Genomic DNA, 13,754 nt, shown 5'->3' with positions numbered 1-13,754 from the left:
AGATAGTATTTTTCATCCAGACAGAGAAGAAGCGAAATTATTTATTCTTAGGAACAAATAATGGAATCATCTGTTAAAAGCCTACGCCGTGTAACAACATATATTTATAATGTATAAAATGTTAATTACAAAAAGCAAGCGCTTTCCGAAAAAATTCCCAAACATAATTCCATACTCTTAACCTTGTCCTCCAAGTTGTTTGTTACAAAAGCACAATCGTACTTGAATTAACAGCTAGTAGGCATAAAGTGAAGTCCCGTGTCCCCTAGTGGGGTATGGGGCAGATGATGTACATCTGTTTCACTGATCGATTTTCTTTACGGACAAGTAGGTGATCAGCCTTCTGTGTCCTGCCAGACCGAGACATTTTTTTTTGTGCGTCCCCACCGGGAATCGAATCCAGGACCCCTTGGTTCTACGCTCACGCGTTAACCACTGTACCAAGGAGGCGACTAGTAGGCATACATGTCGGTAATTTTTTTGGTCGTTTAAATCCAATAACCTATTTAAATACAATACAGAAAGTTTTATAATATCAAAAATGGTTTTATTATTATTATTATTAATGGTTGCTAACTTAAATTGGTTATAGCCAAGTCCATTGTCAGATTGCCGAGTCTCCCTCGGTGCGGTGAATTAAATTTCTTCTGTTATAACGGTCTATAGAGTTGAAGATATTAAAAAATGAAAATATTTTCAGTGAAAAATAAAACAAGAACTCGATCTGAGTGTTCGTGGCTGTGACGTAATGCTTTTAAAAGTCCCATTGAAAAATGAAATCCCTTTTCTTCTTGACGCAGCGCCAACTTACGATATTAGATTGAAAATGGTATTGGACCACGATTAATAATATTGACAGAGCTCGTTGGTGCCTGGCTAGAATTTTTGAAATGTTTTTTTATTAATTCTAAAGATGCTCATTAACATTGTGAATGATGTTCATATTTGTTTATTTATTTATTTAAACTACAAGTTTTTTATGTTTTCATATACAATCATGGACTTCTTCAGTCATAATTATAGCCAACTACTGCTAATAAAAATACTGCTATGCTAATTAGGTATTTATAAAGTAATTTTATATTTTATACAACAAAAAAATTAATTAATGTGAAAATATACATATCATCATTTGTTACATTCAGTCTTGTGATAATAATCTTTCCGCCCTACATTTCAACTTTCACGTCACAATTATCGTTATTTCGGCAGGTAACTACAATAAATAACATTTCTGGTATCGCAGAGCTATGTTCAGCTCTTTTGCTATCTTTATGTTTATTTTAAAGTCTCGGATACTTTATTGGGTTGTATGCTTATAGTGGCAGTATCATTTATGTTTCAGGTATTTCCACGCTATCAGGCTGTGCGTCGCCAGAGCATCTGGACAGGCTGCCTGAGCTGCCGGCGGCGGAGGAGAAGCGCCTGCGCAGAGCTGCACAGGTGCTGCAGCAGAAGTTGGTGCTGCGCCAGTGGCTGGCGACTAGGTCCCTCCAGCATGTGTATACGAAGTTAGTTATTTTTTTTATCAATATTTATCTTCTTAGTGAGTTAGTTTGTATTGATTGACTACGTACAGTTGAAAGTACTAAAATTCTAACTTCTTCACATTTGAGATACAAAGGTTATTTTAAAAAATTGTCTGGAAATGTCATATCGTGGTATCTATCTAGAAATTTTCTTGATATTCCCTCACGATTTTGTTCTGTTCGAGCGAAAACGGAAAGTTATAAAAGATACTCAATATATATTCTACCACCTAATCCTACCTAGCTGTCACTTTTCAAAAAACACAGCCAGAATATTTCTTTATAATCATCGGATGGTATGTAGTCCTTTTAAAAGTTATCTGGAGCTTAAAATATAGAACTAGCTTGTTAACGCACCAGTATAGGAACAAGTCGGCGAAGATTTCCGTAGTATTCATAAGTTTCTACAAGTCGCCTGTGGCGCACTTCGCTGAACTTCGATAAGTCGTGTTATTTGTTCGATGCGTTTTCTTTTGAATATATCTGTCTGCATGTTGCTAGTCAGAGAAGGATTTGTTATTTATTTTGTAATCCTATCCTACTAATATTTTACATGCAAATGTTTGTAAGGACGTGTGTGTGTTTGTTGCTCTTTCACGCAAAAACCATTGAACCGATTGCAATGAAATTTGGTACGTAGACAGCTGGACAACTGGAATAACATATAGGCAACTTTTTATCCAGATATTCCTACGCGATACGGACTTACGGGGCGCAGCAAGTACATTTATATATACTGGTCTAGAAGTACTGGTCTAAAAACTATGTAACATGGAGTATCAAATTAGTATCATAACACACAATACAAATGATTTTACACCGTAAACAATAGCGCATTAGAGCTTCATTTTAAATGGCGTGTCATAAGCAAGTCTCACACTCCTGAAAATGTTTTCCATATGCCGAAGGGTCCACAGCAGTCCCGATGAAAGCGTAAGTCGCAAGATTATGCAAAACTGTCGCAGTGCGGGCTGTGATACTTGTTATTCTACTGATATGTGTCGGTTCGACGCTGGTTGAAACGTTTTAGAAAGTACGCTTATCTGCAAAGGATGTTATCATGTATTCATTTGAGTCTGCTGGGACGCTGGTGTCGGGAAACAAATAGAATTTGTATGATGTATGATGCTGTACAAAATAAAATTGTCTTTAAATGGCTATAGGTGAGCCCACCTATGGACCTACAGCGGAATGGCTTAGGTATGCGTTTGACCAGTCTGTAGTCTGTCGAGAAATTTAATGGAAATTCGCGTTGTAAATTGTTGTCTAGGTCCTTATTGGTTGAAATTCAATGCACGTTTTTAATAAATTCAAGTGGAACTCACAGGAATTAATTGCCTGTATATAAAAATATTCAATTACCAGTTCACCCCGAGTTCGCCCGTGGTACACATATAGCCTATAACATACAGGGATTGCGTACATATTATACAACGTTGAGAGAATTTTTAAAATCCGTCCAGCAGTTACTGAGATTAGCGCGTTAAGAATAACAAATAAACAAACTCACCAAATATACTATATTATTTTATCAGTATATATTGCATTTTATGCATTTTTATTGCATTATAATACGTATTTATCAGATCGTAGCAGTTTCACAAATATTGTCGTCATTTGTTATGTATACTAAAATGCCCGATTTCTTTCAATCCCCTAGTTTCGGAATAACGATACAGCGGCATGATTCTTCTTTAAACTTTATAAAAGAGGATTCCATATTTCAGTTAAACAGACGTTCTCTTATTCCACGTTCCTTGCACAAAAATTAAAATCTTATCAAAATTTATGCTGCATAAATTTTGATAAGATTCTAATATTCTATGCGATCGAGTGCTCAGAAGAAGCAACACCTTTTAAATGAAGGAATCATCGTGACCGTAAATCGCGTTTAAAATCCGTTTAAAAGTCTTTAATTTCAAAGTGTATTCTCGCGTAAAATCAAACACAAGAAAATACTAAGAATATAATTAATGATCAATTATTTCAAATCACGACCAGAACAGAGAGTATAACGTGTGAATGCAGATTTGAGAAATCTTTAGTTGTCGAAACGTTATTGAAAACTTACATGCAAGTTTTGTCGTAGTTAAAACTTCTTTGTTGTTGTGTTCAGAATCGTCTGAAATATAAATAATATTTCAAACAGGATTCGTTATTTATCAATACCGATATTATAACGGTAAAGTTTCTTTGTTTGTTTGAACGCGCTGAGCTCAGGAACTATTGGACCTATTTCAAAGTTTTATCAACGTTAAATATGTATCCACGTGATCCCTGAGTTCTATATGTGTATCACGGGCGAAGCCGGGGCGCACCGCACGCTTTAGATAGAAATGAGATTTGTTGAAAGAAGAAATTTTATCATAAAAGGTGTGCTTGCAGGAAAATAAATCCGCATTTTTACATTCTACAATAATAACGCCCTAAAGGGACATTTACATTCATATATATTTTCGAAGATCTATTTGTTAATTAATTACCACATACTGTATTCATTAATTACTATGAACAAAGGCGCAATTAGGGACTTCATACATTTCAACTATTTAGTCTGCTACTAAGCTATTAGACGAACTCATTGAATCCCAATGCGTTAAGGAGAGTGGAGAAACCCTCGCTAAATTATGGGCCGGTTAAAGGATTCAAGCCGATTGAATATTTTATAGAACAATCGCTTTCTTCATTGTATCTCCGGGCTATGGGACTGGATCACAAACTGCTGTTTTTTCTTTTACATTTCCCATTTTGTTTCCGTTTTTGATTAAGCCCCCGGTTTCGTTTAATACTCATGGTGATTCTTATGTTTGGATCTTATGTCCGGTATATTGAGTAGCATTACAATAACGTGATGTATCTTATTTCATTGTGCTTACAAGATATTTGATGTATTATTTTTAATTTTGCTTTATTTTTTTCACTTTTTATTTTGAAATATTCTTTGTATTTCATAGTTTTTGTTTTTATTTTATTTACATTAGCCGCTTGCCTCGACTTTGTGCGGGTTGATCCTGAATAAGAAATTACATGAAATGAAAAGTGGAATGTCACTACTGAATAGTGTAGCTTTCTGTTAGTGAAAGAGTTTATAACAAACATACAGAGTTAGAAAATTTACCAATGTTTTATAGGATAGTCAACAAACGACAAACGGGCTCTTATTAGCTATATCATCAAACCATTTGTGTTCCACCTCTTTTCTGTAAGTGGGGAATTCTTGCATAAGATCTTCTTCCTGCCGCCGTGGGTTATGTCGTATATAGTGTACAAACGAGAAACAATTTTATAAATACGAAGATCACAACTAGCCGTCTTATCGCTTAAGCAGCGATCTTTTCCAGACAACCTGGTGGACGAGGAATCGTAGTGTATAGATAACTAGCTGCGCCCCGCGGTTTCACTCGCGTAAGTCCGTATCCCGTGGGAATATCGGGATAAAATGTTGCCTATATGTTATTCCAGTTGTGCAGCTATCTACGTACAAAATTTCATTGCAACCGGTTCAGTAGTTTTCTCGTGAAAGAGCAACAAACACACACACATCCTTACAACTTTCGCATTTATAATATTAGTAGGATACCAGGGAGGTCCGGAAAAAATAAAGTTAATAGATGTAAGAAGGGCTATTAAAAGAAAACTGCTTCGTTCATTAGTTGTAAAGGATCAGATATAGTACTTCGCTTCAGCAATAGCAGATACGCTCAGTACTCAATCAAGCTGAGCAAGTTAATGCAGTTGGGTCTAGTCAATCTTGCGGCAAAGTAAACGAGCTCGAGCCAGAATGACCTCCATTTGACTGTTAGTGTGCATTATATACCCTGTAACTATAGGTGTAATGATATTTTCTGAATAACAAAGTGGATTGGGACAGTATCTGTATGATTTTCCTGAGTCACCATCATTTTATTACCTATTTATTTTATCGAAGCTTTAAACCGCCAGTCGGCAGTTAAAAAGCTGCAAAAATACGCGAATCTAAGCCGCGGGCGAAGCTAGTATATTATTATGTAAGCTTGTTTGTTTGTTATCGAATTGCAAACAATACAAACATTATATCATGCTGTGGACGAAATAATGATAGCGCGACTATGGAGTGTATAACGACATCTATCGGTGAAGTTCGGAAGATTTTTCAACGTGTGAAAAATGTCAACTAAAGTAACTTTCAGCTCAAAATATTGATCCAGCAAGTTAATTTTGTTTGGTCGTTTATTCTAGGATAAATTAAATACTAACATTTACACTACTTACTAACATATGGCATAAATCATTAATTGTAATATCGCAACGTATAAAACACATTGTCGCCATGACAACCAAAATAAAAGAATTGCTTGAAAACTTTACATGCACGCAATGCATTTTTATCGAAGTGTATGTAATAGTTTTAACACTACAACAGAATCGTTAATATAAATCACGATTACAATATATTATAAAAATTACCTCATACGTAATAACAATTTATTAAATTAAAACAACGGGATTCAAAACTATCCTAAAACAATAAAGATTTATAAATGTTTTAGCTGCGCCCCGCGGTTTCCCCTCCTAAGTCCGTATCCTGTTGGAATATCGGGATAAAAAGTTACCTATATGTTATTCCAGTTGTCCAGCAATCTACGTACCAAATTTCATTGCAATCGGTTCAGTAGATTTTGCGTGAAAGAACACACACACACATCTTCGCATTTATAACTTTTGTAGGATATCTGAGTTGTGTGTATAACAATATAAGATCAATAAATCTTTCTAAAAATAAATATTGTATAAAAAAATCATTAAAATCACGCTTTATTGATATCATTAATTAAACTATCTCATTTGCTCTTATACTGAGTTTACGCAAGGAAAGCAATAATTGAATTCGATCCTAATTAGGATAAAATAAACTAATGAAATTATTGTATTGATAAATGTACAAAGTTTTGAACTAAACCTCTGCGTTAAAATTGGGTCAAAATGAGTCTAAAGGCTACATACAAAGAAACAGACGAAACTAATTAAAGCGTGTTAAAAAGGTCACCCAAGTTCGCACCACCTGTAAACAATAATTGATTTGAATTCGTTATTTCATTTGTTTATATATTTGGCACCAATGTCCTTCGCTTTTTGGGAACACACAGCAATCAAAATTTAATCAACAAACGTGTACGTCTACAAAACAGTATAGGCCATCCCGTCCAATTACTCTTGTCGTCCAATTGGTATGCGCTGACAGAATCTCTGTTCGTTATTTTCTACTGATAATGACTTTTGTCAGGTACTACCTGTACTATTAAAGTTTTTACTTATTATTCTACCAGCCGTCGCTCGTGGACCCCGTGAAACATAATAGCTTATTGCATTCATTCATTACGTATCTTATACCTTTAAACGAGTAATTCTTGTATATATATATATATATATATATATATATATATATATATATATAATTGGAATCTCGGAATCGGCTCCAACGATTTTCATGAAATTTAGTAGGTCAGGGGGTTTCGGGGGCGATAAATCGATCCAGCTAGGAATTTTTTTTTAGAAAATGTCATATTCGTGTTTTATTCGTTGTTTTTTTTCCTGACATCTATTGGTAAATAAAAATACTATTTTGCTTCGTAGGTAGATGGACAACTGAAATAACACATAGGCACTTTTTATACCGATATTCCTACGGGATACGGTTACGCAGCACGCTTACTCGGTTTCAACCGCGGGTCACAGCTAGTAAATATTAACGGTGAAAACAGTCTAGTAGTTCCTGAGATTCGCCCCCTACAACGTCACAAATTTTACACGTCACCTCTTTATAATATCATTAGATTTTGCCCGCAGCTTCGCACACGTCAAATTCGGAGTAGTTTAATAGATGTGATACATATAAACCTTCCCCTTGAATTACTCTATCTATAAAAAAAAAAACCCCAACAAAATCCGTTGCGTAGTTTAAAATATTTAAGCATACATAGGGACATAGGGACAGAGAAAGCGACTTTGTTTTATGTCATCATCATCAGCACAGCAGTTGTGATGTTATCCATATGTGCAGATAAATTGAAAACTCAATTTATTTCCTGCACGCTCGCCTGGTCTCGAACCCCGAGTTATCGATTTTGAGGTCCGAGGTCCTCACCATTGAGCCATCACTGCTATATATTATAGTTTGTAGTGATTAGTAATGAATCTTTATAAAGGTATATTAGAATACGTGAACGTTTTCCTCCTTTTCAATTTTTTATTTAAGTTACTCCATTTCAATTCTAATACTTGCAATTATAAAAAAGCGAAATACGAATTAATATATTGTAGGTATTTACGCGCGTACAATATTCAAAGTTATAAACGATTATGCACTAATAAAAGCTTAAATTAATGACGTAATGAGTTACTTGTCTGCCAACTCATATGTAGAGGTGTAGCTGTATTAAATCTTTCCCTATAGAAAACCATTAAAATATTGATGTAAAATGTAAATATGTTATGAAAAATGATGGATACAAAATCTTTTAGGCATGACTCGGCAGACATTATGTTACAGTCAATTTCGTTACAATTTATCTTCATATTCGCCCCCGGGGACGGCTGCGGCGCGAATTCTAATGTACATCCATTATTCTTGTTGGATTTTGGGTTAAATTTCAGTTTTATATATTCAGTATTAACGAAGATGATTATGCTTCCAACTAACGATGGTAAATGCTTTAAGATATAACAGATAGTATATTTTAAACCGACGTTCCAAAATCGATAGAGAACCTCCTTGGTTCTCAATTCGATTGTTTTTTTTTTGGCTTTGTTATTTGATAACTTCGTTAGTTTTCAACCGATTATCGTGATTCGTTTTGTGTATGATAGGGAATTGTTGTCATTTGGTCCCTTCCTTCCCTTTTTGGTGAATAATAATAATGCTATACATTGCTCTGTATAAACTACGATATCTTTAAATAAATATTACATGGGAAGACTGCGCCTATGTAAGCCTTATGTAACTCTGCTTCTGGAGTAAGTTCGCATTTACGAGTAATGACAAATTTTGGATATATAATTTATATTCAGTTTTCAGGAGAAAATTATGTTTCATATTATTAGTTAAATTTTTCGCTAAGCTACAGTTTATGTATAGTTAGCCCGTTGAAAATAGTCAGCATTGTACGATCTTCATAAAGCTGAACTGAGCGCTGAACTCCACTGGCCGTATTTCATTTCATTTTGCACAAAAGACTGAAAATAAAAATGAAAAAAAGTAGAAATGGCGGCCCACCTTAAAATAACACTTACTCATTTTAATTGCAATACCGATTGTGGAAAATATAAAAAATTCTTGGATATAAATTAAAGTTTCGACAACAGAAATCATTGCGCGTGGAATTCAATAATCTATTCTAGAGAATACATTTGGGTATTGTTTACTTGGTAGGAGAAGTTCTGGTGGCGTTTTAAAACTATTATGCCTTTGTGCTCAATACTTGTTATGAGAAATCGATAATTATTTATTTCCCCACTATTTATTGCTCTGATAGAAATTGAAACAATCGAAGTAAACATTAAATAAATAGTGGTCTGATCGCTGCATAAAGAGTATTAATGCGATCATATAATCAGTAATATTCCAAATGTTGTAAAAAATGGAACAATAAAATACAAAATGTATGGAAAACACTTAAAATGTTTAAAAGCGTTTATAATATAAGCTCGGTTAAGAAATTAAATTTTTGCCTAGGAATTGAACTGGAACCGCCGTAGAAATATACGAAATGTATGTATGTACTGTAATGTCCTGTATCACTGACCGTCTATAGAATCGTAACAATGCAATGCACTCTGCGCTGTACATTATTCAACGAGCGATCTAAAAGGATTCGGACAGGCCCCAAATTCGACCCACGTTAACCCAACGTTACCTGAAATTCATGCGTGCATGCTGTCATTGCCCATTTCGCTAATGGGCCTTTGGTTAGGGTTAATCGTCCGTTTCGACTGATCTATGAATAGAAATAATGGGTAAGGCCAATAATGGGCAGCATTTGTACCTTTAGCGTGTGTTATGACTTATGTTAATGCTTAGGGCGGAATAAGTAACGACATTTTCGCAGAATGTATGTTATTCGATTAACAATGGGTTGTTTTGTTGTTAAAAGGGTGTGGAGATGGGAAATTTTTGGAGGTTTTGCTTCCGTTCAACAAATATATTATAATAACGTTATGTTGTTCGTTTATTGTTAGGCTATATTCAGCTAGACGAAATCTACTATTTGATTGTTTGAAATTTAGACAGTATTAAATAAGTTTCCGATTAAGTACCTAAATTATTTTTTAATTAAAAATTAAACTGACTTCAAAACTACTCAACATCTCATAATCAAAAACAAATAATACACACATACGAACATACAACCTCTGTGTTTCTTTCTTTCGTTTTCGGAAATTGGTTATAAAATATATTTTACTTAAAGAAAGCTACATACGAGTATATTAGGGGCTAGGCCGCTCTACGGTTAATCCGTAAAAAATAGTGATTTTGTGATTGAAGCAAACGAATACGACATGAATACAAGCGGCCTCACTTGCGGTGTTTTCCCGCTACTAATTGTTGATAGAATGCATGCTGGTAAAAAAAAACGCAAAACCCCGCCAAAATTGTTTTTAGAAATAAACTACCTATATAATTTGTGTGAGCAACTCGAGCGGTTTCGTAATTAAACCAGCTAACCGCTCGCGGGAATAAATCGCAGTGCGGACTCTGCCAAGCATGGAGTATTTCTATCCAGCGCCAATCTAGAGCGAACCGGAAGTAACATTGAATAAGGTACCAAATAGTACCTTTTACCTTACTTTGAATAGTATTTCATTATTGTCATACTGCTATAATTATTCGTTTCAGGCTACTTAGTCTGGATGTATCCTCCTTAGAGGATGTGTACTGGCTGGAGGACTCCATAGCTCGGCATGTTATCGACGCCAAGGACTTCAATGCGTGGTCTTTGGCGCGGCAGAGCCTGCCCACTGGGAAGGAAGAGTTGCAAGCATTAAAGAACGAACTGTGGAACACTGTGGTGAAAAACAGTAAGCACCAAGACGCTTGGACGTGGGGTGAGCTGATAATAGATAATGTTCTAGATTGTTCTGATTCATATGCCTTCAGCAATCGCAGCTTTTCATTGTGTACTTAAACGAAACCTCGAATAGATTTATTTTAGCTTCGTATACATATAATCAAAATGCTTGTTTTGCTTTTACGGCCTTATGAAATGATAGTTTAAATACTGTCGGTCTTAAGAACTCGTGATTTAATGTGATAGCTAGTTACTGTAGTAGAAAACTTAAGAAATGATGAAGGTGACGATGCATTTCAGGAGGGATGTTAATAGTGTCGGTATCGGTATGTGGGCTGGTGACGCTGGCTGCGATGACGCAACCGTCGCTGGCCCCGGAGGCAAAGCACTCGCTGCTGCAGTACGTGACGGGGAAATATCTGCATCCTCCCAGTTGTAAGGTATTCTGTTACTGTGCGATGCAGTGCTACAGTGGTAATAAATAAATAAAAACGTGATGCTGATATACTTAAGTTATGTTTATTTAGAAATTCAGCAAATAAGTAATTAAAAGGTGATTAACTTAGAAATAAAAAAAATCTATGTACAAAATAAACAATACCTTATATTATGGTCAGTTCAAAGTAAACAGAAGTAACTGAATTATTAACATAGACTTATGTACATATCGCAAAAAAAAAACATTTTTTACATTTTTTTAATAATACCACACTTATTCCAGGTGGAATGGGGTTGGGAAGAGCCGCAGCCAGTGGGCGAGACCATGTGCTTCACCGTGCACTGCTACCAGCGCAACGGACACCCCTACCCCATCTGCGACACCGATGACTTAACCGTCCACATCTCGCACGGAACTAGAAAGGTATGGAGATACGTCTTGGTGTACCCCTTGGTGGGTTTTTTTGATTTTTTTTTTGACCTTTTAAATTTCAGAGCTACATTTCGAATATTATAGAATGAAATAAATATCTAATAATAACTGAATAACGTAATAAAAAAAATTGTAGGTTACAGCAGTCGTAGAGTTGGGTTCAGGACAGCCGGCCTTAGCGCATACCGCAAGAGTGAAGTTCACGGTTCGAACCGCCGGAGTTTACGTTATATCTGTTATGATTGGTAAGTTTTCATGATAATATTGTCAATAGACTTTTAAAATTTTGGTATTTAATAAACACACTTTACAACGTAACGTTATGTGACCCCACCACACCATTAGGTTCTTAGAATTAATTACCTGGGGATATTTAAAGTTAACGGTTATGATGTATTGATAGCAAAATATTTATGTAAAAATTGTCTATATTGTATGAGATGGGAATCGTTATCAAAAGCTTTATCGGAATTTACTATAGTCTAGGATATTTTTGCTCCTAGTAATATTTTTCATAGCCAATGTTTTTCGTGAACTCTCATTAGCAACTAGTGAATAAATAATTTGTTTGTTGTCGACCCTCTCATAGACTCGATAAGTCTAGAGGAGGCTTTCGAACTGGTCTAAAGTGTAGTATAAGTATGGCACGGTCGGCGGCAGGCGGCGCGTCGGCGGCGGGCGGCCCGTTCCGCAAGTGGTTCGTGGCGGGCGGCGTGGCGGCGCGCCGCTCGCGCGTCAACCGCGCGCCCGCCGCGCTCGTGTGCGCCGCCGGCCGCCCGCGCGCGCTGCACGTGCACCCGCGCGACCACTACGACAACCCCGCCACGCTCGCCAACAACGACGCGGAGGTGACGCACACCCACACCCACACGCACACGCACACGCACACCCACACGCACACGCACACGCACACGCACACGCGCACACGCTCGCGTTCGCAGCACGTAGAAACTACAAAAATACCATCCCACAGACACCATAACTATTCTACCACAAAAATAATCAATCAATCACAGCGCAATATACATAATATATAAAAATACCATAAATATTCGCCCACCAGAAACAGATTCTTCTATGTACCACATACAAAAATACATAATATTACATTATACAAGGTTTTTTTAACAAACTTATTACCTAATAGAATTATTTACTTTTCTTTTAATGAAAACAAATAAGCCCGATTACCTTATTGGTGTTTCACAAAACTATGTTTTAGGTCCATTGCTATTTGTAATGTAGACAAGCGTTTCATTATCATTTTAATGAATAATATCGAAATTTTCAGGGGTTCTCGATAGAAATAAAGCCCATCGGTGGGGAATCAGATGAGTCAATATCAACAGCTGCACAGTTCGAGTACGACAGCGTGAATCAGCGCGTCAGCGTGACGTTGTGCTTTCCTCGCGCTGGCGTGTTCCGAGCTGCTATATATTACGAGGGCGTACTGTTGCATAATGGACAATTTGACTGTATTGTGCTTACTCGTATGTTATATTTTTTTAAATAAAATAAATTATATAAGATTTGGATTTGAAACTTTAAATATAGTAAACTTCTAAAAGTGACATTTAGTCGTATTAAATCTGTAAATATCTGTTTGTGTTTTGGGAATGAAAGAGATTTAACGGATTTTAGATGCGCTTTATTCACGATTTATTTATTTCTATGTGTCAGCAAGCGACGCGGCCACAGTGCAGCGGCAGCTGTCGTCGAAGCGCGCGACCGTGTCGTACGAGGCGAAACTGTTGTCGCCAGGCAAGCAGCGCCGCGTGCTGTGCTGCCTCAGCCCTAAGCAGCTCATCATCAAGGACTACATACTGAAGATCATACCCAAGAGGATCACGTCGTTTAGAGTGTGCCCGTCTACTAAGGTCGGTTGGAAATAAACTAGTGGTTGTTGTATGTAATATTCTATTATATAATGTATTTTTGTGTGGGCCTTATTAAAAAAACTGACTCGATAAGTGAGTCTTTATAAAAAGGGAGTGAATACAATTATTTAAGTATAAAGGACAATTATTTGTTTATTTTTTTTTTTATAATTTTGACGGTAGCTTCGTATATATCCCTCGCTATGCGATCCGATGGTATTTTGGCTTTCCTCGTGAGCTGGCACTGACGGCGAGCGTGTCCGCCGCAGCTGATCGTGGAGGGGCAGCGCAGCGCCGAGCTGGTGCTGGAGGACGGCGCGCAGGCGGCGCTGCGGCTGCAGTGCGCGCGCCGCGACCTGCTCGCCGCCACCTTCACGCAGCTGCTCATCGCCAACTGCGGCGGCGAGGACAGCTTCAAGGTGACCAGCTCTCG

General features: G+C 36.7%; 1 protein-coding gene across 2 annotated transcripts in view; it reads left to right on the top strand.

Moving 5' to 3' along the window:
• The window catches only part of LOC119834588 (apoptosis-resistant E3 ubiquitin protein ligase 1), a 31,667-nt gene that overhangs the window by 11,907 nt on the left and 6,006 nt on the right, over positions 1–13,754 (top strand). For both annotated transcript variants that reach the window (XM_038358984.1, XM_038358985.1), the window contains exons 2-10: positions 1,346–1,511; positions 10,402–10,610; positions 10,874–11,013; positions 11,295–11,435; positions 11,581–11,689; positions 12,105–12,292; positions 12,736–12,934; positions 13,125–13,321; positions 13,591–13,740. In XM_038358984.1, coding sequence (XP_038214912.1) covers positions 1,346–1,511; positions 10,402–10,610; positions 10,874–11,013; positions 11,295–11,435; positions 11,581–11,689; positions 12,105–12,292; positions 12,736–12,934; positions 13,125–13,321; positions 13,591–13,740 — 1,499 coding nt within the window. The remainder of the gene's footprint in view (positions 1–1,345; positions 1,512–10,401; positions 10,611–10,873; positions 11,014–11,294; positions 11,436–11,580; positions 11,690–12,104; positions 12,293–12,735; positions 12,935–13,124; positions 13,322–13,590; positions 13,741–13,754) is intronic.

This window comes from Zerene cesonia, chromosome 19 (genome assembly GCF_012273895.1).
Source record: "Zerene cesonia ecotype Mississippi chromosome 19, Zerene_cesonia_1.1, whole genome shotgun sequence".
Lineage (NCBI taxonomy): Eukaryota > Metazoa > Arthropoda > Insecta > Lepidoptera > Pieridae > Zerene > Zerene cesonia.
Note: the sequence above shows the minus strand (reverse complement) of the source record. Positions and strands in the feature narration are given on the sequence as shown.